The following is a 22,126-nucleotide window of genomic DNA, read 5'->3' on the forward strand; positions in this document are numbered from 1 at the left end:
GCCCCCACCAGCCCCTGAGCAATAGCAGTAATCACAGGTGCCTGGTTTCTCTATCTGCATTCTTGTTGCAGTACTCTCTTCCTTACAGATCCCGAAGCGAAGATCGGACCCTCTTCCTCTGATGCCTCAGTTCTCAGATAGTTAACAGCATAATCAGTACCCTCCTTAGGATTTTCACAGTGGCTTATAAGACCCAGTGTGCACCTCTCTGCCTGCACTCCCAAATTGGTTCTCAAACACTTTCCCTCTTCTTCGCTCTGGTCTAGCCACGCTGTCCTTCAAACTTGCCCATTGAATTCCCACCTCAGTGCCTTTGCATGTGCTTATACTGTTTCCTCTGACCAGAGTGCTTCCCCCAGATGTCTTCATGCTTTGTTCTCTCACTTGATGCTTTTGTCACAAATCTTTCCACTATAGAGTTTTTTCCTGACCATCCTTGAAACAAGAGGCTCCCACTCATTATCCTTTCCTCCTACTTTCTTTCTTTCTTTTTTTTTTTTCTTCCTAAACCTTCTTCTCAAGGATAAGTTTAAAATTGCATTTTGGTTTGTTTATCTGTTGATTGTTTTCCCCACTAGAATGGAAGGTCCAAGAAACAGGGCATCTTTTTACTGCTAATGTCATGAAAATCCCTGATAAGTACTTCTTTGTTAAAATAAGCCTTGGTAACAGAAAATTATTGGAAACAACCTCAATGCTCATAACTAACATGTTGGCTAGGTAAAATATAATGTATCCATATAATTTCAAACTGTTTAACTTAAAAAATACAAATTTATGTATATTTTCATGGGACTATCCCTTGGCTATATTAAGTTGGATTCAGAATCTAACCAAGTTAGATTCGGAACAATAAAGAGCCTTAAATATGCCATTCTTTGTGTAAAAAGGGAAAATTTAAACATGTGTGTACATATTGAATAAAGCTTGCATATTTATTCAACATTTCTATAAAGATAAAAAAACTAGTAATAGTCACTTCTGTGGAGGGAAACTGGAAGTGTGAACAACAACAAAAAAAGGTTTTAAATGTGTACTCTTAAGCTTTTTTTAAATACATGCACTCGTCTAGTTTTTTCAGTAAAAATTGTTCAACACTTACATATTCCAATTCTTAGAAAACTAAACTGTGGAATACCTAACTTTTAAATTAATCCACATACGTGTTTAAACGGAAGATGCCATTCTTAGACTGTTTCACATAAACAAGCATTTGTTCTTACAGATGAATTTTTATAAGAAAAAAAGTGCTGATTGTTAAATCACAACCGAAAGTGATGAGTTTGTTACAATTGTCTAAATTGTGCCAAATATTAACAAACCAAGACTAATGTGCTATCTGGATGGCTGATGGAGAACAACCCTGGAAAGCAGATAGTTTGAAATCAGAGACTTCAAAATTAACATGGCTAATGGAAAACTATTTTCGTGCCAAGATAATCCAAAATGACTGTGATTTCACACAAACCCTAGATATTGTGATGCAGCTGTGGGGGAATGCAGTCCTGCTATTTACATAAACTGGTTAGATTCGTACACAGTGATGTGATTCATGTTTACTTGTAAATGTACTGGAAATATTAACATGCAGCATCATTATCAACAAACCCTATCTCCCGTGATTTGTCTTATTGGTCTTATTTCTAAATAAGATGGTAGTTATTCATTGGGCCATTTTAAGTCATTACTCCTTTTCATAACTTACAAGGTGTCCAGGTGGGCCAGAGTCTCTGTCTGCAAACTAGTCTGTCCACTGAGCTCATTCAGCACCAGCTTTGCCACCAACCCTGCTTAATTTAAACAGGCTGTTATGGCCAGAATGCTTGCTGCGTCTTCTGCTGAAAAATGTGTTCTCCTTTTTAATTGTCCTTTTGTCAGAATGGCCTTCCATGATCAGAGTGGATCACTCTCCATCCTCTCCTAAGGAACCCTCTTCATTTCCTTCTTAACACCTAACTTAGATCTAATGGCTTAATCTGTTGGCAAGAGTATTGTCCATCTCTCCCATGAAAGTACAAACTTGAAGAAAGCAGAAATACGATCCTCCTCCTTCATTTGAAGACCTACGTATCTCTAGGACCTGCTGTGGTACTTGGAACTGAGTGGCCAAAATATTTTTTCTTGCTGAAAAAATAGATTGTGATTGGGAATTCCCTTTGAAGGCCAGGTCCGTGCTCTGCCATGCTTCTTCCCTCTTATGCATAACTTTACAGACTTGCACTCATTGGCATCCCTATAAATTCCTTTATGGAACAAGATATTTATAAAGCCTAGTGGGCAGAAGAGTCTGGCAAGCAGGAGTGAAATGCATGCCAGTACCTCCTTGTTCTCAACTCTACCTTGTTAGTAGAGCAGATCATAGTCTAAAATTTTACAGGCCCAAAAGAAAAATCATCAGGAAACTTGGTGGCCTTATATGTGTCTTTAGAAAGTTTACTAGTTATTTTAAAATCAGCTCTCAAAACATAATGCATTCCTCCATAGCAGATTGATAATGCAGATGCTCTAACTATTCTCTAGGTATAGAGAATACCTATATATTCTTTTATTTGGGGAGAGAAAAGGACAACATTTGTTCTTCTCCTGAAGAAGATCTCTGTGGAAATAAAAACACTGAGCGCAGACATATGAGGACTTACAGCAGTATTAGATTCGAATATGTACTCAGCCTCACAAAGTATGCCAGCTGTATGGGGTTCTGCCCCAGGACCTTCCATCCACCTTATAGCAACTGATGAAATCTAAGAACTGGGGCAGTTTGAGATTGGCTAGTAGCTATTTGGTGTCAATTAGATTGAGGAAGGGAAGTCAACATGTATGAAATGTATGATCACTTGAGTATGATCGTCTTTCCGTGTTAGGATGTCAAAGGTTTGTCAAAGAAGTGGGGCTCATCACTCTGAAGCTTAGTGTTGGTGACCTTAAGCTGAACATATAATTCAGCTTCCTCGGGAGCAATAGCTACAGGGTTCAGGGGCCAGCTAGTCTGGCCTGGCTTAAAAGTCTTTGTAATGACTTCACCATAAACTTGGGATTTGTACAAATCCTCCAGTGGCTCCTATGACTGGTGTTGGGCATTTGTGAGTCCATTCAGAAAAGCTTCATGGCTATCAGAAAGTCACTAAGCTATTGGTGATGGCTGCAATGGCAACAGGGAAACAAATAGGGCTATACACCCTAAGAAGAGGTCTTGTGAAAGGATATTGTCCTTAAGGCTGACAAATTAGGATCAGGCCTTGATTCTCTAGTGTTACATGATCCCAGGTAAGAATGCTTGAATGTATGAGACCATGAGACTGCAGCTTTCAAAACCATGCTTTAGTAATATGTGCATCCAAAATGACCTTTTTTGGAAACTCAGCATCTATTATATTTAGCAGCTACTTAATTAACCCGTGATGATATTTGGTTATTATATTATGGTATTACCTTGACTGTAGTTCCTTCCTATCTAAGGGCAAAACAACAGTAAGTTCCACTATATTCATTCTATGAGGAATACAATTCCCTTGCATTTTGTGTGCAAGGCATAGATGATCTATAAGTCAACTGGATTTGTTTATAAACAAATGAACACTGAAAATGGGCTCATAAAGGAATAGAATAATGCTTTAGATCTAAGCCTACTTTTGACATCAGTATAATCACATGTGTATTTGGAAAGGGAGTCAAATTGTGTAAATTTACTTTCTTTTACTAGTGTAGTGATCTTATAGATTTGTGTTACTGGAGGATGTGCATTGGTTATGTCGTTTTGGCTTCATTTTTATTCATTGAATAAATGTATGCATGTATGCACACATGTACACATATTTTATATAATTACATACACACATAAACATACCATTGTTTAGTTGCTCTTGGAGTTCAAAGTTTTACATACGTAAAAGCATTTAGGATATATTCAGAGAGATTACACATATCACTGTAAAATATGTTGTGTAACAATTAAAGAGGTTCCCAAAGACTGATGGAAGGTCCTAGTCTTATGATTCTCAAGAAGATGGTATTGGGATAGAGGGACCCCTTTTTAAAATTCACATGTGCATGGGGCGCCTGGGTGGCGCAGTCGGTTAAGCGTCCGACTTCAGCCAGGTCACGATCTCGCGGTCTGTGAGTTCGAGCCCCGCGTCAGGCTCTGGGCTGATGGCTCGGAGCCTGGAGCCTGTTTCCGATTCTGTGTCTCCCTCTCTCTCTGTCCCTCCCCCGTTCATGCTCTGTCTCTCTCTGTCCCAAAAATAAATAAATAAACGTTGAAAAAAAAAATAAAATAAAATAAAAAAATAAAATTCACATGTGCAGTACAATAGATATAGATGCATGTAAGCTGAGATTTCTTTCTCATGGCAGAAAAGATACCTGCACGTTTAAAAAACAAGACACCAAAGGTTGTAAAGAGCATAATATTCAGTATCCTGCTGAAAGAGGGTGGTGGAAATGGAAGCACCAGTGTAGGAAAGCAGTGAAAATGTGAAGGATGACACAGTAAAAAAATATGACTCTTTCTCTCTCCCTCTCCCTCCCTCTCTCTCCCTCTCTCTCCCTCTCTCTCTGTCTATACACACACACACACACACACACACACACACACACACACACATACACATGTATGTGTGTGTGTGTGTGTGTGTATATATATATATATATATATATTTTTTTTTTTTTTTTTTATTCTGCTAGCCTTCATATTTATATATGTATATTTATATATACTCTATATAGACATGGGAGGAAAATGGGTGAGCCAATGACTGGGCCAGGGATGTATCTCTATGTTAGATCTAAATTCATGTTCTCAAAGCATGGTCTCTGAGCCACATCTATCAAAATCATTTGGTGCTTGTTAATAAACACAGGTTCCTGAGATGCCCTACTGAATTAGGGCATAAATGCACCTAGGAATGTGCATTTATTCAATTACCCTGGAGTGGTTCTTATCCACTGCGAAGTCCAAAAGTCACTCCTAATGGAAGACCGATAACAGTACCTTGCAGTGTGTTCACCTAAGCAGTGATGTCCCACAGTGGTGTCCCACTGAGGGCTTGCCGTATGCCTAGGGTCCTTTATGGCAGGGGCTAGGGGAGGATCCAGGTTTTGTGAGGCCTGAAGCCTAAATAATTTGGGGGGATGTTTTAATGGGAAAAATAAACTAAAAAAATATAAATACAAACAAATTAAAAACATGAATATGTTTAGGGTGAGAAAAGAAATCATTAATTTTTAAAAGACCTATCATAAAATCCAGAAAAATGATATTGTTAATAATTAACTGACATACTTTTTCCATACTTTTTGGTTGCATAGCCGTAGATTGCCTCTTCATATGACAGCTGTTTAGCACTATCACTTTCTTGTATAGACAATAGAAACATCGTTGCTTCCTATGGCAATTTCAACAGAACTGAGACTTTATTACTGCTGATGGTGATGTGTAAAGCATGCAACTTTACAAACAGAATATAAACACACAGTGCACATAACCTGCAAATGTAAGAATTCTGGTTCATTCTATTTTCCATGATTCTCATAAAAAATAAAAACTGTATGGAGCACCTATAATTTTATATGCTGAATTGGATATATTCATGTCAAGAGAGAATTTCTGTTTTGACTAAGTGTCAGTGAGAATTGGATCTCACTTGAAATTTTACATATATAATGATTGAAAAAAAAAAAAAGTCCAGCTGGCATCTGGCTCTTTACTACCCAGATATTTCTGGTGCTGGCCATCACAGGATACGTTTACATCACAAGGTGTACTTGGGTTCTTTACCTTCATGACCCCATACTCGGTGAGTTGGCACCAAGGGTGGAAGAAGAATTTCTGGAAGACATTGCTACATGAGGAGGACTAGAAATAATGTACCCTCTACAAGGAAGTGTCTGCAAATGACGTAAATACTTATTACTGTACCCAAACTATATGAACCCCCAATTCACCTTCCTGTTAATTGGACCTCCAAACTTAATGTAAATCCTCCAAAGCCACCCAACATAAAGGGTATTTGAAAAATACACAGTCTTAACTAGTTGTAATTAAAACATCTTAACTTTAGCCCATTTGACAAAAATTGTATGGTGCTATTAATGTATTACTAGGGTGCCTCCCAGAGTCATGAAAGGAACCTGGACAAGAGAGGACTTGAAACTTGATTCCCTGGAAGGATTTCTACTGGGGAGGATCAAGAAGAAACACAGATTGGAGACTATCTTTCTTTTTATATTTTTATCATCTCAACATGTTTCAGTTTTTGACTAGAAAAATTAGTGTACTCAGCATATCTAAATTTTCCCTTTCTCTGCAGGATTATTGGTAACAGATGTATGCATTTCCTTATGTTTGGTTGGCTTCGCTTCCTGTTGTAACCATTCATACAAAATTGCTCACTCCCTTCCCTGTTCTTTCCTTCTTCCCTTACCATCTGAGTTGCAAACTGGAGTATTCTGTTTTATGTGGCTTATTTAAGTAGGCAGTTGGTGTGGTAGAGATTTAAGAGCCCTCGTTACATACAGAATAGGCCACTACATCGTTCACGAGGGGTCCGAATTCTGATCCCCACTCAGCCTTTAATTTGTTGTGTGACTTGAAAGAGAACTACTTCTCCTTCCTGGCTTCAAGCTCCTCAGCTAGTCAGTAAACATGGTGGTCAATATCAGTGGTCCCTAGGAGCACAAGAGTCCTGCCAAGCCCTCAGAGAAGCTCTGCTTTTTTGCTGTTGCGTATTCTAGAATTTGTTGCAATCTTTTTCTCTTGCAGTGGTCATACTATTGAAAAATATATTGAAGGCCAGTTTTTAGAGAAGTAGTCCCAAATGCTTGGAACAGCCTAGGGAGTTTTTTTAAATTAATTAATTAATTTCTTTCTTTCTTTTCTTTTTTTTTTTTTTTTTAGCAATTATAACTCCATCATCATAACTCCAGAGTTATAATTACTCTATGAGTTCATCATAGAGCTCAGAACTTGTATTTGTTAAAAGTTTGTTTTTGAGCCTGATGCATAGTCAAGGCTGAGGGAGATTATTCTGGACAAGTGGTATGCAACCTTGTCTATACCAAATTACATGGGACACTTTATTTTGTTTGGTTTTTTTTTTTTTTTTTTTTTTTATTTATTTTTGGGACAGAGAGAGACAGAGCATGAACGGGGGAGGGGCAGAGAGAGAGGGAGACACAGAATCGGAAACAGGCTCCAGGCTCCGAGCCATCAGCCCAGAGCCTGACGTGGGGCTCGAACTCACGGACCGCGAGATCGTGACCTGGCTGAAGTCGGACGCTTAACCGACTGCGCCACCCAGGCGCCTACATGGGACACTTTAAAAATGCTGATGCCTGAGCTCTACCTTTGTGATTATTATTTAATAGACACCTATTATTTAATAGGTGTTCTTAAAGCCTCCATAGCTATCTGATATGTATCCAGGATTGAGAAACCCTAATAGAGACAGTCACTGCATTTCGTCAAGGTCTAACAATCTTTGTATGAAAAAAAAATCACAAGTGTGATATCCATATCTCTAGAGTCTTCTAAATATTTATTGAACATGTTGTTTCCACTTTATAGCTAATACATAATTCCCACATTGGTTGTGGCAAATGTCAAAGAAAAAGCAGCTGGTGTGGTGGCAATATGTCTAGCTTCCGTACTCTTATTTCTCATTGTTCATCATACCTACTAGAGTCCAGTACAGTTATTCTTGTCCTTGCCCTGCTATAAGCCCTGTATTCCTGCACAAGTTGGTCAACTCTAGGCTTAAATCAGCTCATTCATAAAATTAGTTCATTGGAGTTAAAGGACCTTGCAGATACAATTTTACAATTATGTGATCATTTCTTTAATTTATAGAATATGTTTTAATAGGAAATAAAGGCCTAATTTCCTTCAAACTTATAAAACATTCTTTCTCCTTCTAAGGGATCTTGGTGTGTAAAAAAGTTAGCGAGAAATGACTTTGTTGCATTTCTATGTTGTTACAATACAGCCCTGGTCTATATAATTATAAGGAGCTGAGTTATGAAATGGAGATCCTCTTGTAGCGTAAATTTCACTGCTTGGTTGGGAACCCAGTGCTTTGGAAGCCTAAGTGAAAATGTGCAGGGATACTAAAAATTAATTTTCCTGTGGTGTTGGACTTAAGCTTTTATATACTCCCAGATGGCAGAGGATTTCATATTAGATGGGAAATCATTCATTTGTCATTTATGTATTTGTTTTTTCACTCATTCATTCCATACACATATATTTAAATAAATATTTATATTAGGACCTGATTTTGGCACTAGGATAGTGTCCAAAACAAGACAGATGTCATGTAGGACTTCATTGAGCATTTCCGTTGATCATAAATAAGAATTCACTAGGCTTTTCAGAATACCAGTGATGTTTAAAGGCCTTGAGTTCTCAAGGGGATTTTTAGATTTTATGCGTACATTTTAATCATTATCTAAAAACTATAAAGTAATCATATTCCAGCCCATCTGGAATATGAATTAATAACCAATGATGTGATTTCAGAGCCCACGTTTTGTTTGTCACCATGGTCACTTTGGTACTGCATACAACACATTTCATTGATCTTGACCAAGATGAAAATAAAAAGAGGCAAGCTTTATTCTTAGGGGATGGAGTATGCTTACATGAAGGGCAAATGAAGTAAAAAATCCCAAAAGAAAGGTTGTGCAAGTATTTGAATAGAGAAAAGCAGTAGGGGCCATTTTGTCACATGGCTCATGGCAGAATAGGGATGTTAGACTCAGAAGATGCTGTGCTAAAGTCCTTGGTACCACATTATGTCACTTAGTTTTAGGAAATCATCAATCTTTGTAGAAGTCAGTTATTGTCCATTTTGATTGACACACATTGGTTGATTTGTTTGTATTTAATTTTAAATTCAGTTTTGGTTTTAGAATTTTATTGAAATAAGTTTACTTAGATTCGTGTTGATACTTAAGCATTAGTGGTAGGAGAAAGATCTTTCGTGTCAACAGCAGGGTTTAAGGAAAGCTTCCTTACTTTAAGGAGGATTAATATATTACTTAACTTTGACAAATATTTTTCTAACTTATCTCACTGTGCTGTAATCACTACTTAATGAGTTCTTTCCTCCCATTAACCTGCAAGCTCCTGGAAGGCATTTTCATACCTTCCTTGACTTTGAGCCTCTTTAATGTTTATTAAATAAGTGAATTGATTGATCACAATTGGAATCCTGTAACTCCTAAGGACTAATTCAGCATGTAATGAGGTTACTGTTAAGAGAGGCATTTAAGCACCAGCTACCATTTGAAGATTTCTGAGTCCGGTGGGGCTTAATCTATGCCCATCAGCATCACTTTGAACTCTGAAATAAGGAGAAGATAAAAATTGTTACTTTTCCCCGACTTTTTGGCAGTACAGAATGACTGCATTTGAGATCATTTAGCACCCCCCCACACACCAAATAAATTAGTTGAATAGCATTTATTATACCACCGCGAGGAACTGTTGGGGTTCATTTATTTTCTCAGACAAATTCTAAATTTTGCCCTCAGGACTTTGGGAGGTGGTTGAGCATCTCCCTCACAAAGAGGTTGGAATTCTAAGAATCATTTGGAAAATGGCTTCCTAAGGATCTCTTCCTCCCAGGGTATGCACACCTGTGGATGTCTCGGTATATACATCATGCGAGATGACTGTGTAAAATGAGGGGACTAACACAGTGTCCAGAGGAGATACTTTTGTCCAGGGGAAACTGACTTTTGGAGTTGTCAGGAGGATGGAAACGTACAGACGGCAGCCAGCCATATCTCTTCATCTGTTGATTTTTTTCTTTCTTTTTTTTTTCTTCCTCTCAGCAGTTTAACGTGAGTGCGTCTCTCTTGCCTTGTCTATTTCAGATGCCTCAGGAGCAGTACGCACACCACCGGAGCTCCATGCCCAGCTCTGAGGGGCCACAAGTATACAAGGTGGGCATTTATGGCTGGCGGAAAAGATGCCTGTATTTCTTTGTCCTACTCCTGATGATTTTAATACTGGTGAACTTGGCCATGACCATCTGGATTCTCAAAGTCATGAACTTCACAATTGTAAGTAAAAACACATGTTTTTTCAGCCCTTCTTGGGGGAAGGGAAGGGAACGTGTGGACAAAGAAAAAGGAATGTGGAAAAGTAGTGGTAGTAGGATTCAAAAGATCTTGTAGCCTGGCATTTGGTTAAAAGTATTTCTGTTCACATTACTTTTGGGGATCCACCTCTATCTCATCTCTAGTTCCCAAAGGCTGGTAATTCAGTTTGGAAGCATTTCCCTCCTTTACAGTCTCTCATATGGTTTCCCTTCATTTTGAAAACTGTGTCTCTGTATCCTGTAGTTTCTAAGCCCTCTGAGTAAATAATGCAGGAAGAGATATGGGAAAAATTCAAAGTACTAAGTTTCCCCAAATTTTACTAGTGATTGTGAAAGATTTTGTGAAGTGGAGGGTAGAAATATCTGAGTAAAATGAGGCTTTGTGAATTATTTAAGAGTTTTAACGGTCTGTATATGCCGGGTAGCTCATTACTATGTTTAATTGAGATTCTCCTTGATTTTTAGAAGGGCAATTCTCTTTGCCATTGCCAGAGCAGGATGGAAATGAGAGCAGAGCCATGTTTCATTTTTTGTAGTAAAAATTGTGTTTATGCTTCTTTGAAGAAATTCTTGCTATAGGTACTTAAGGGTACTATACACATTGAACATTTACTTGTTGAAGTTCAAATGAAAAGAAAATCCTGGAAATACGATTTCTGGAGTCATTCTGAGGGTTTTTTTTTTTTCCCTTTAGATTTCCTAGAGATTCTGGCATTGTAAGTACTTTCACTTTTAGTGAAAGCATAGTGGATAGTAATCTGCTGCCTTGAGATTACTTTCCTTTCTTGTGATGTCAAAAGTAAATAATTAGATTGGCCATAAAAATAAATCCTATTGTATAGAGCAATGTGACCATATTACAGTAAGTTACCAGTAAGATTTTCATGTGAAAATCCCAAATAAGATAGTGGATTTTTGCCTTTTCTGGATTATAAAGTTTATTTTTATCCTTAATACACAGTGCAGAGGCATGCTTCCCTGCCTTTTCGGGGGAAGTATCTTCTGTTTGGGCTACTTTTCTCCATCTGCCTGATGCTCCTATAGCTGCCTGGGAAAACCCTGGATCCTCCTGTAACTCCATTTCTCTGTATCTTATTACACTCATTACCCAAGATAAGAATTTTTGCCTGTACTTCCCAGACAGACTCCCTTTGAGAAGACTGAGTGCTGAATCTTTTTAGAGATTATGGTTCTAAGAGGTATCCAGGGTCCCTTCCTAAGTCCAAGTGACCACAATTGCCATTTGTTGATGTGCATGTTCTGTGATGTTTTTATTTTGTAATTCATGAACTTACAAAGTGGAGAAACTTTTGTTTTGCAGTGTTAAATAAGACTGAGGCTAGGGCAGTAGAATGGAGAATAAAGATGGAAAAGACATTTAAAAGATGGTGTTGGGGGCGCCAGTCGGTTAAGCGTCCGACTTCAGCCAGGTCACGATCTCGCAGTCTGTGAGTTCGAGCCCCGCGTCAGGCTCTGGGCTGATGGCTCGGAGCCTGGAGCCTGTTTCCAATTCTGTGTGTCTCCCTCTCTCTCTGCCCCTTCCCCGTTCATGCTCTGTCTCTCTCGGTCCCAAAAATAAAAAAAAAAAAAAAAAAAAAAAAAAAAGATGGTGTTGAATAAATACCTCAACTACTGGTTGGGTGTAGGAGACAAGGGGTTGGAAGATATTCTGGAACATTCTCAGGTTCTGGCTGGTGAGATAGTTGGATGGTGGGGGGTCCAAAGAGCAAGACAGAATTGATTACTTTCCCATTGGAACCTAGCTGCAACTCATGTACCCCCTAACCCCCTATTTCTGTGTTTTTTACCTAATCTCTTATGAAGTTAATTTATAGAACCTGAAAGATTTTGGGGTGAATGTGGTGGAGAATATGAACTCAAATCTTTAAAACTGGCATCATACACATATGGCTTCTAGAGTGTGTTTTATTTGGCAAGCTTAATAGGGAAAGGTATATGTAAATGTATATTGAGTGACAATTCACTTTGATTGTATGTGAGCTTGGGGAGCAATATGACAGTAAGGTAATAATCTATTTGAAATAGGCTATTTCCTGTAGTTAACTAAATTGATTGCCAAAGTTGAGAGTTCTTAAAGCTTTACCAAACCAAGTACTTACTGAGTTGAGAATAATGCCATTATTAGCCATAATTGGTGCTTTATAATAGTAATGCATTTGAGCAAATAGAGCTGAAGTGTCAGAAAATTGATCTTTCCCTGCAAGTTAAAAGCATATTTTTCCATCAATCACAGTATAAAACCTATTCTTTTAGAATTATAATTCTATTCCACAAATAGTAATTTACTGACAGTGAAGATCGTGAGAAAGAGTAAGGTATTAACCAATTTTATATTGGAGAATGTGGGGTGAAAGAGCAAAGGAAATCAGTGGGATAAGAGTCAAGCATTTTATGCATGGATTTTAAAATGTCATCAACAGAAAAGAGTGATTATTTTGTACATCTAAAATGTTCAATAATTTGCAATTTGCGAAAGTTGACAGTATAATCAAACCTTCTGAGTAAGAATGAACCAAGAGAATGATGTCATATGAAGGTATTTCGGGGATTTGGCAATTTATCCAAGATTGGATATCCAGAATTTTACTCTGTAGTCAGACTTCTATGCCATCCCCAAGGATATACGCTGCAAGAACCCTTCCGTTAGAGCAATCTGGACAAACATCTAACCAACTTTTCTTGATCCCAGACGTAAACCAGAAGACAAGTGGTTTTGCTCTCCTGTGCTCTTAGCAGAATATTCTGATGTTCGTTATAAGGCAGGTGGGCAAGGTTACACTTTTATTCTCAGTTTTCCCCTCCATGGAAGAGTGTATGGTTTACCAATACTGTGAACACCCATAAGTCAAACTATCCTAGTTCATCGCACACTGTGCCGCCCCAGGGAACTACTATTTGCTACATGTTTATTCTTTTAGTTCATTCTCTTAGTCACTATGCTTGGCCCTTAAAATATATATCTCATTTAATTCTCACAACAACTATAAATTAGGTATTAGCTCCATTTTAATAAAAAAAAATGCTCAGAGAAGTTAAGTGACATGTTGGAAGACACACAGCTAAGATGTAAAAGAGCTAGTGTTTGCCTTCAAAGCCCAACCCTTTCCACTACACTGAACCTCCTCCTTCTTTTTTTTTAATATGAAATTTATTGTCAGATTGGTTTCCATACAACACCCAGTGCTCATCCCAACAGGTGCCCTCCTCAGTGCTCATCACCCACCCTTCCCTCCCTCCCATCCCCCATCAACCCTCAGTTTATTCTCAGTTTTTAAGAGTCTCTTATGAACCTCCTCCTTCTAATTGCGCTAGTGATCTGGCTCTTCAACAAAACTCTAAAGCTGGAAAAATGGGCACTATCTTTGTTGCCCACCCTCTCTCATCTGAACCACAAACGTCCCTCCCATCTGAGATAGCCATTGGTGTTTGCTGTGCCAGGTAGTTCCCTGATAGTCATGAATGTTCAGTCCTCATCTTCTTTCTCTTGGCACTGTCTCTTATGACCCTCTCCCTCTACTGTCTCAACCTTCTAATTTATTCCCTTGTTGTATTCATGTAAACATTTAATATAAACTTAATAATGATTTCTGTGTCATAGGTTGACATGGAGACTCAGTGAGTTCATTTGTGTTAAGCATTTATGGCAGCCTCTGACCCACAGAAAGGCTCGATATTGGCAACAGAAAGTTGTGAGAGACCCTACATCATAGTGGAGTGGTTAAGGGCTCACACACTCTGGAGAGAGATGCTCTGGATACAGATCTGGCGTCTGTTTCTTACTTTGTCAGGTTCCTCGGCCTTCTGTGCTGCAGCCTCCTGGGAGTAAGAGCACCTACCTCTTCATAGGATTCTTGTGAATAATACATGAGGTGATGAGTCCAAGCTATTTAGAATGGAGCTTGGCACATGTTAAGTTATGGTAGCAGTTGCTATCACCATCATCATCATAACTTTTTGAAGGCTTATTTTGTGCCAGGCACTGTACTGTTGTAATTTGTAAGCATTACCTAACTTAACCCTTCTGTGAGTAGATGATAATAGGGTACCAACTTCACAAGGTGGTAGCTTGATCTGTGATCACACAGCTCTAAGGCAGCAGAGTAAAGATTTGAATCCAAGCAGTCTGCCTCTGGAACCTGGTCTGTTAGCCAATGTGGGGCAACACAAGAAGTTCTAGCATGAGGGGGATCCTGGCTGGCTCAGTTGGTGGAGCAGGGGACTCTTGATCTCATGGTTGTGCGTTCAAGCCCCACATTGGGTGAAGAGATGATTACTTTAAAAAGTAGGAGAGCACCTGGGTGGCTCAGTCAAGCATCGGACTTTTGATCTCCGCTCAAGTCTTGATCTCAGGGTTGTGAGTTCGAGCCCCACTTAGGACTCCATGTTGGACATGGAGCCTACTTAGATACTACTAATAAAAAATAATAAAAAAAAAATCTTAACATGAATGTCAGGGAACTAGATGCCTAGCCGGCAATGAACTACATCACTTCCCCCCCTCCCCTGAGACTCAGTATAGAAATGAATGCATTGAAGTAGGTATCTATAAGACCATAGGTTTCTTTCTGTTAGAACACTATGGTTTTGTCTTTTGGATTTTGCCTTGACCATGTGTGATCTCATTCTGTAGAAGACTACTGCTACTGCCAGTACATTCTAACAACCCAGTCCAAATAATGTGGCTCTGAAGACCTCCCAAAATACTCAGTATTGATCATCTAAAATATCATTTAGCAGAAGTGGTTAGTAAGTGATAAAATTTTAAAGGTTTGGGAATTATGAATAGATGGCCTGATCTCTTAGCACAATTGAGTATGAAATCATTCATTGTTAGACAAAATAAAAGCTTAGGAGTCACCTCATCAGACCTCCTCATTTTGCAGATGATGGAACCAAAGTGGAGAGTGAGGTTGCCTGACCCAGCTGCATTGCCCTAACCATGCCAGGGAACTTCTCAGGAGCAGGGATTATGTTCTACTTATCTTTGTAACCTCAACCCGGTTCCAGTACCCAGTCAGCTTTCAGTATGTGCTTGTCAAATTTATTTATTTATTTATTTATTTATTTATTTATTTATTTATTTTTATTTTTTTTAATTTTTTTTAACGTTTATTTATTTTTTAGACAGAGAGAGACAGAGCATGAACAGGGGAGGGGCAGAGAGAGAGGGAGACACAGAATCCAAAACAGGCGAGCCCGACGCGGGGCTCGAACTCACGGACCGTGAGATCATGACCTGAGCCGAAGTCGGACGCTTAACCGACCGAGCCACCCAGGCGCCCCTATGCTTGTCAAATTTAAATTGCCGTTGTGCCGATACATGCACAAGATACTAGATGTCCAGTACCTGGTCAGTGCAGGTCACATGGTAGGTCCTCAGTAAATTATAGTTTTCTATACCTTGTTTAATAGATACCTTAACTTCTATTTCTCTTTTCCTTCATTAAAATGATAAAAGTCAAACCATTTTATACATGGTTATATAAGAAATGAAATGTCTATTTGTTTAATAAAAACTCGGAACTTAATATTTTTCCCATATAATCTTCATAAACACCCTATGAGTTTGGCACCACTTTTACCCCTGTTTTACAGGTGGGGGAGCAGAGAGTCCAGGAAGTATGGTAACTTGCCCCAAGGTCATGCTGTCAGTAAGCCATGAAGCTGGGGTTGGGTCACAGGGAGTCTGGCTCTCTAGCCCATACTCTTAATCAGGACACTACACTGTCCATTTCCCAAGTGCTATTTTTCATGAAGACAAATTGAATTTGTTCAGTGCAATGTCGAAAACATGATTTATTTACCCCAAAGTAAGATAAAGATCCACTGAGGGTCAGAGGAAGGCATTCTAATACTTGTAAATTGGACACATTGTAAAACAGTAAAAGCCAGAGAGAACGGCCAGTGTGTTCCTTAACTCAGAGTGCCGACATATCATCTGTTTGGAGAAAGCCCAAGGAACTGGGACCTAGTCAAACTAACTCAAGTAGAGAGGAGTGAGGACACACATGCTCTGGGGAGGAGACAGGAATCTCATGGGTAGATGGGAGCACCTCACAGCAGAGAGACCTAGAGTGCTGTCAGGAACCAAGCCTGCCCTGGGGATGTCCACCCTCTGGCTTTACAGGGCCACATGACATCCATCTTGCCCTGACACATTCGTTGCTATTTGCAGGCCAGAGTCCTTCTGCCTTGGTTGTGCCATCGCGTTTTCTGCTTCTTTGCAACTTAAGCACACATCTGCCCTTGTCCTTCCCTTTAAAATGGCCCTTCCTCCAGCTCCCACCTGTACCTGCCCCAGTCTCTTGTTACCCAGGTGGAATCCCAGAGAGGGAAGTGCATTGGCCCAGCAGATGCTGCACATCACATTGTGACTTGTTTGCATGCCTAGAGACTCAGTAAGATGCCCCATCAGCTGTGTCCTGGCAGCACAAAGTCACGCAGTTCTTAGAGTTCAGCTCTTTCAGCAGCCTGGCCAGGATTCCCTCCCATTAGGTCGGAAATACACTTGAAAAGCCTATCTACCTTGGATCTTAGGTAAACATTGCCTCTTTTAAGCTTTTCTCTTTCTTCTCCTTTATTCTCTGGAATCTTCCCCTATTAAGCTGATGACTCTTTCTTTTGTGTTGTGCTTTCCCTGCTGTCAAGCAGTGGGGGGCGGGGGGAGGCATGCAGTCCTGTACTTATTTATTTTCCTGTCCCTCCCTCCTACTAGGCTACGAGCTCCAGAAGACAGGAACCTTAAACTATTCATATTTGAGCCCACAAATTTAAGCACCGTGCTTAGCACATAGTCTTTAAAATGTTTATTGAATAAATGAATGGGAAAAAATCATGAATAGCCTGTCACTTTAAATTAAAATGTGTAAAGATGGGTTAATAGAGCTTTATATGGCTTTTAAAATGAACTATTAGTTCATTTATTAAGGTAGACAGATCATAAATGAGATGAGTACTCGAATTTGATTATGAAAAGGTATTTTTAATACAGACACTCCCTCCTGTGTATCAGCTACCTGCTACATTTTAATTACATGAGAAGAGAAGGGTAATAATGGAATGTGAAACAGAACTGAAGTAGGAGATGTCATCCTAGTTAATATACAGATTTGCTCAGCAAATGAAAGAAAATGATATTATTGGCTTCAGTTAGACTTTTCGTTTAATGCTGTTAGTGAATATACCGTGTGTGTGAGTAGCATCCACTTCAGTTTCTATATTGAAAACATCATGCTTCTGACTCTCAGTGCTTTGACTCCTGTGGTCACTTTTTATCCATTAGCTCAAATTCATCGGCCTGAAAGTTGCCAAAATGTTATTTTTTTTCAGGCAGCATGAAAACTGTGAAGCAGAAAAACAAAAGACAAAAGTCACCTGTTCTATCAGTCCTGGGATATGGCTCCATAATGTCCTATTTGCTTTGAAGCCTGCTGTGTTTTGTACCTTTATAAGAATGAAAATCTTCGAGGATGATTTTAGTCATTGTGACTGCTGCAAAATGCTATAAGCCAAGCTTGTTACAAATTTATGTTCTAAACATAACATGTTTAGACTTCTGAGGACTTCTGAGTCATGTTGAAAGCAGAGAACCCCATGATGGCAGCCTGGAAGCAGTGTGTTAAGCCTGGTTGGGAAACCTCAGACACTAGGGCTCCAGCTTTGAGAGCTCAGGCCCCTGGAGACAAAAGATGGGGTGGGGAAGGAAAAGAGTGGAAGCTGATGCTCAAAACATCCAAAAGAATGCAAATCATAGACACTCTCAATGCAAATTGTAGACACTCTTGAGAGGTCACACTGAGAAACTTGAGCTCTAATTACAAACAAATGACTATGTAATGTTAGCCTAGGATAATACCCATGACCTTTGCCACGTACTACTATTTTCATATACTCAGAATTTGTCGTGAATGATTCTGGAATTGAGAAAAATTGAGAATGTCCGCAATCGCCCTGGAAATATTTTTGTCTTCATACATCACGCGTAGCTGCTCACACATGGAGTTTCAGATCTTATAGGTCGTGTGGCTGTTACCGTTCTGTTACTCAGAACTCTGAATTACTCTCAAAATCGGAAGTTATGGCCAGATCTTAGAGCACTGCTCACTGTCACTGAGGCACTAAGCAATCATAGGAGAGAAGTTTTGAATCTCAAGGGAGTATGTTACTACAGAGAACTTGATTGAAGGACTCTTCCACCATAGGCAGGGGCTATTCAGACTGAAGAAGAAAACATGGTAACTACAAGGAGGTTTCAGGACACTTGAGTTGCCTGAGAGTTATTACTTAGGGTACTCTGAGCTCAGAGTAGTTTTGTAAATGCTTTGTCTAGAACTGTACTGTCTGATATGGAATTAAAATTAAATAGCATTAAAAATTCAGTTCCTTGTGGGGCGCCTGGGTGGCTCAGTCAGTTAAGCGGCCGACTTTGGCTCAGGTCATGATCTCGCGGTCCGTGAGTTCAAGCCCCGCGTCGGGCTCTGTGGTGACAGCCCAGAGCCTGGAGCCTGTTTCAGATTCTGTCTCCCTCTCTCTGACCCTCCCCCGTTCATGCTCTCTCTCTGTCTCAAAAATAAATAAACGTTAAAAAAAATTCAGTTCCTTGGTCACACGGGCCACATCACAAATATGCAACAGCTACACGGGCTAGTAGCTACTCTCATCAACAGAGCAGATAGAAGACATTGCCATCATTGCAGAAAGTTCTTTGTTATAAAACAGGTCTAGAATCTACTAACCTGCCTTTTGGATAGGTCAGATCTTTGAACAAAAAAGTTTTTTATTTTTCTCTGTACAGTAATTTTTGCTTTTTATTTCTGTGTCCTAGACAATGTTTAGGACCTGGAGCCATGGGAGTAGGGTAGAAAAAAAGCGAACAAATAAAACTCAATTCAACAGAAAGAGAAGAAAGTGTCTTATAATCTGATGAGCAAATGGCTCCAAATAACTGGTTAAAACATCCTTGTTCCTTTTCCACACCCCCCACTCTCAGTCCCCTCTCCTCCTTTCAGTACTCCTAACTGGGAAGGTAGTAAGACTATGATAGATTTTCCGTTTTGTTTTGAAGATCAGGGTGGCTCTTTGTTGAGCAAAAAGCTCTGTTGAGAGGGGAAGGTCTGGACCATTTCTGAGCCTTATTGTCTCAATCTGTAAAATATGCAGTTCGGACCAGATGAAATACAAGGTCCTTCCTCCAGACCTTAGATAGTTTCTATATATTTTTAAATTTTTTTTTAATGTTTATTTATTTTTGAGAGAGATTGAGAGAGAGAGAGAGAGAGCGCGCGCAAGAGAGAGCACGCACACACAAGTTGAGAGAGAGAGGGAGACACGGAGTCTGAAGCAGGCTCCAGGCTCTGAGCTATCAGCACAGAGTCCGATGTGGGGCTCAAACCCATGAACCTCTCAAGATCATGACCTGAGCTGAAGTTGGAGGCTTAACTGACTGAGCCACTCAGGTGCCCCAGACAGTTTCCATAATTAATGACTGCTTCCTCCCACTCTTTAACTCAGAATGAGAGAGATTTAACCATTTTTTTTCCTTTAGAAGTGTGTGTGTGTGTGTGTGTGTGTGCGTGTGAGTGTGCTCACACTATATTTAGATAAAAATCCAAGATGCTAAGTGTCAGGGAGTATATCTCATGGGCCTTTAAAATTTTTTAAATTTTCATTCATTCAATTATTTAATGAATGGATTTACTGGATTATTTAATTGGTCTCATTATCTTTTGCTACCCAACAAACCACCCCGAACCCAATGGCTTAATGTAATAGCAGGAATTAATTTTGTTCAGGAATCTCCAATTTGAATGGGGGTCAAGGGGAATGGATTCTCTCCGCTCCCTGATATCTGGCATCTGAGTTGGGAGGACTCAAAGGCTGGGCTTGGCTGAAGAGCTATAGCTGGAATCACCTAGAGGCATATTTACTCCCTGTGTGGCCACATCTGTGAACTTGGACCTCAGCAAGCCAGAAAATCTGTACACGGCCCACCATATTGGCTAATTTGGGCTTTTAATCCATGTGGCAGCTGGGTTCCAGAATGTGTGTTTTACTTACACAAGATGGGAGTGTGTATTGCTTTTAGGACCTAGACTCAGATGTTGGGTAGCATCACTTGTGATTTAGTCTGTTGGTGAAGGCAGACACAAAATCCTGTTTAGATTCAAGGGAAGGGCACACAGATGGTACCTTTCCATGGGGGAGTTGCAAGGTTCTAGAAAACAATGTCAGATGGGAGATTGTAGTGGATTGAATGGTGGCCACCAGATGATATGCCCTTGGCTTAATCCCTGGAACCTGTACATGTTACCATATTTGACTTTATCTCAATTAAAGATCTTAATATGAGGAGATCATTCTGTATTACGTAGTTGGGCCCTAAATCCAGTGACACATATCCTTATAAGAGGCAGGCAGAGGAAGATTTGGCACAGAAGAGGAGCAGGCAGTACGACCACAGAGGCAGAGATTGGAATGATGCCCCCACGTGGGACGTCAATAGCCTCTGGAAGATGAAAAAGTCAACGAATGAATTCTCCTCTAGGCGTCCAGTGGAAGGACAGCCCTGCTGACACCTTGGTGTCAGACTTCTAGCTTCTAGAACTGTGAGGTAGTATTTTTTTCAATGTGTTAAGCCATCGGGTTTATGGTAATTTGTTATGACAGTCACAGGAAACCAGTACAGATTGTGTTGTGGCCATCCTTGGAAAGTAGTTTGTCATAACAGCACACACAACAACTGACAATAACCATGCAAACACCATAGCTTGTATTGAGCACAGTGAGAAGTGCCTACTCTGTTATCTCTTATTCTTCACACTGACCCTTTGAGGAGGTCCTCTTATCTCTCCTTTATATATGATGCAGCAAAAGCATAGACAGCTTGCTTAACCTGCCGACTTCATCAGCTAGTGAGTAGCAGGGGCAGCCTGTGGATCCAGGTGTGTCTGACTTCAGAGTCTTGGCTTTTCACTTTGTCTGGTGATGTTTGCTGTCAAAAAAAGTAGACGTGTCATTAGCTAGTAATGTATTTAGTTGTATAATGTTTAATGGCAGTGATGGTTAGTGTGTAGCTACAAGTGATAAAGAATGGCATTTTAAAACTACTTCGGTACTGGTTCAGCCATTGACTACTCAAGCAGTTTTATCCTCATAAATATCTACGTATCTATACATCTATATAGATCGATATAAGTCTATATATAGATATAGATATATTTTAGAGAGAGAGAGAGCACGTGAGTGAGGGAGAGGGGCGGAGGGAGAGAGAGAGACTCCTAAGCAGGTGGAGCCAAACACACGGGTCTGTCCCACAGCACTGGGATCATGACCCGAGCCAAAATCAAGAGCCAGGCGCTCAACCCATTGAGACACCCAGGCATCCCTGTATTCGTGAATATTTTAGGGAGTCATAGTAACTCCATAACTGGTTCTTGTGGTATAAGAATCATTTTTGGTTGCTTTTGTGAGTTACTTTTTTGCCTTCACTAAGTCACATGTAAATAACCACTTGGTGCTTTGATAAATACGGAGTTACACTAGAAAGAAATTTCTTGGTAGGAGCATAGCCCTTCTATTTCATGGAGAAACCTTTTGGTTGGAATGCTTATAAACATAAAATTATACATTTTGACCAGGTTTTAATTATCAATCAACTTTGTTAAACTGAGGCCTCTTTAGCATCTCATAAAACTTGATTTTCTAATAGTAGATGCTCTGTGTTTATTATTTAAAAAATTTTAATGTTCACTTGTTTTTGAGAGAGAGCACAAATGGGAGAGGGGCAGAGAGAGCAGGAGACACAGAATCCGAAGCAGGCTCCAGGCTCTGAGCTGTCAGCACAGAGCTCAACGTGGGGCTCAAACTCACAAACTGCAAGATCATGACCTGAGCTGAAGTTGGATGCTTAACCTACTGAGCCACCCATGCACCCTGCTCTGTTCATTGTTAAAGAATGAGTTAGTGAGTGAAATTTAGAACCAGTTTAAGCCTTTTTTAGAAATGTT

General features: G+C 39.7%; 1 protein-coding gene across 4 annotated transcripts in view; it reads left to right on the forward strand.

Annotated features, from left to right (window-relative positions):
• Nucleotides 1-22,126, forward strand: part of SGCD (sarcoglycan delta) — a 949,146-nt gene that overhangs the window by 571,025 nt on the left and 355,995 nt on the right. For all 4 annotated transcript variants that reach the window (XM_058721207.1, XM_058721215.1, XM_058721221.1 and 1 more), the window contains one exon: nt 9,874-10,062. In XM_058721207.1, coding sequence (XP_058577190.1) covers nt 9,874-10,062 — 189 coding nt within the window. The remainder of the gene's footprint in view (nt 1-9,873; nt 10,063-22,126) is intronic.

The sequence above is a fragment of the Neofelis nebulosa genome, chromosome 1, assembly GCF_028018385.1.
Source record: "Neofelis nebulosa isolate mNeoNeb1 chromosome 1, mNeoNeb1.pri, whole genome shotgun sequence".
NCBI classification, from domain to species: Eukaryota; Metazoa; Chordata; class Mammalia; order Carnivora; family Felidae; genus Neofelis; species Neofelis nebulosa.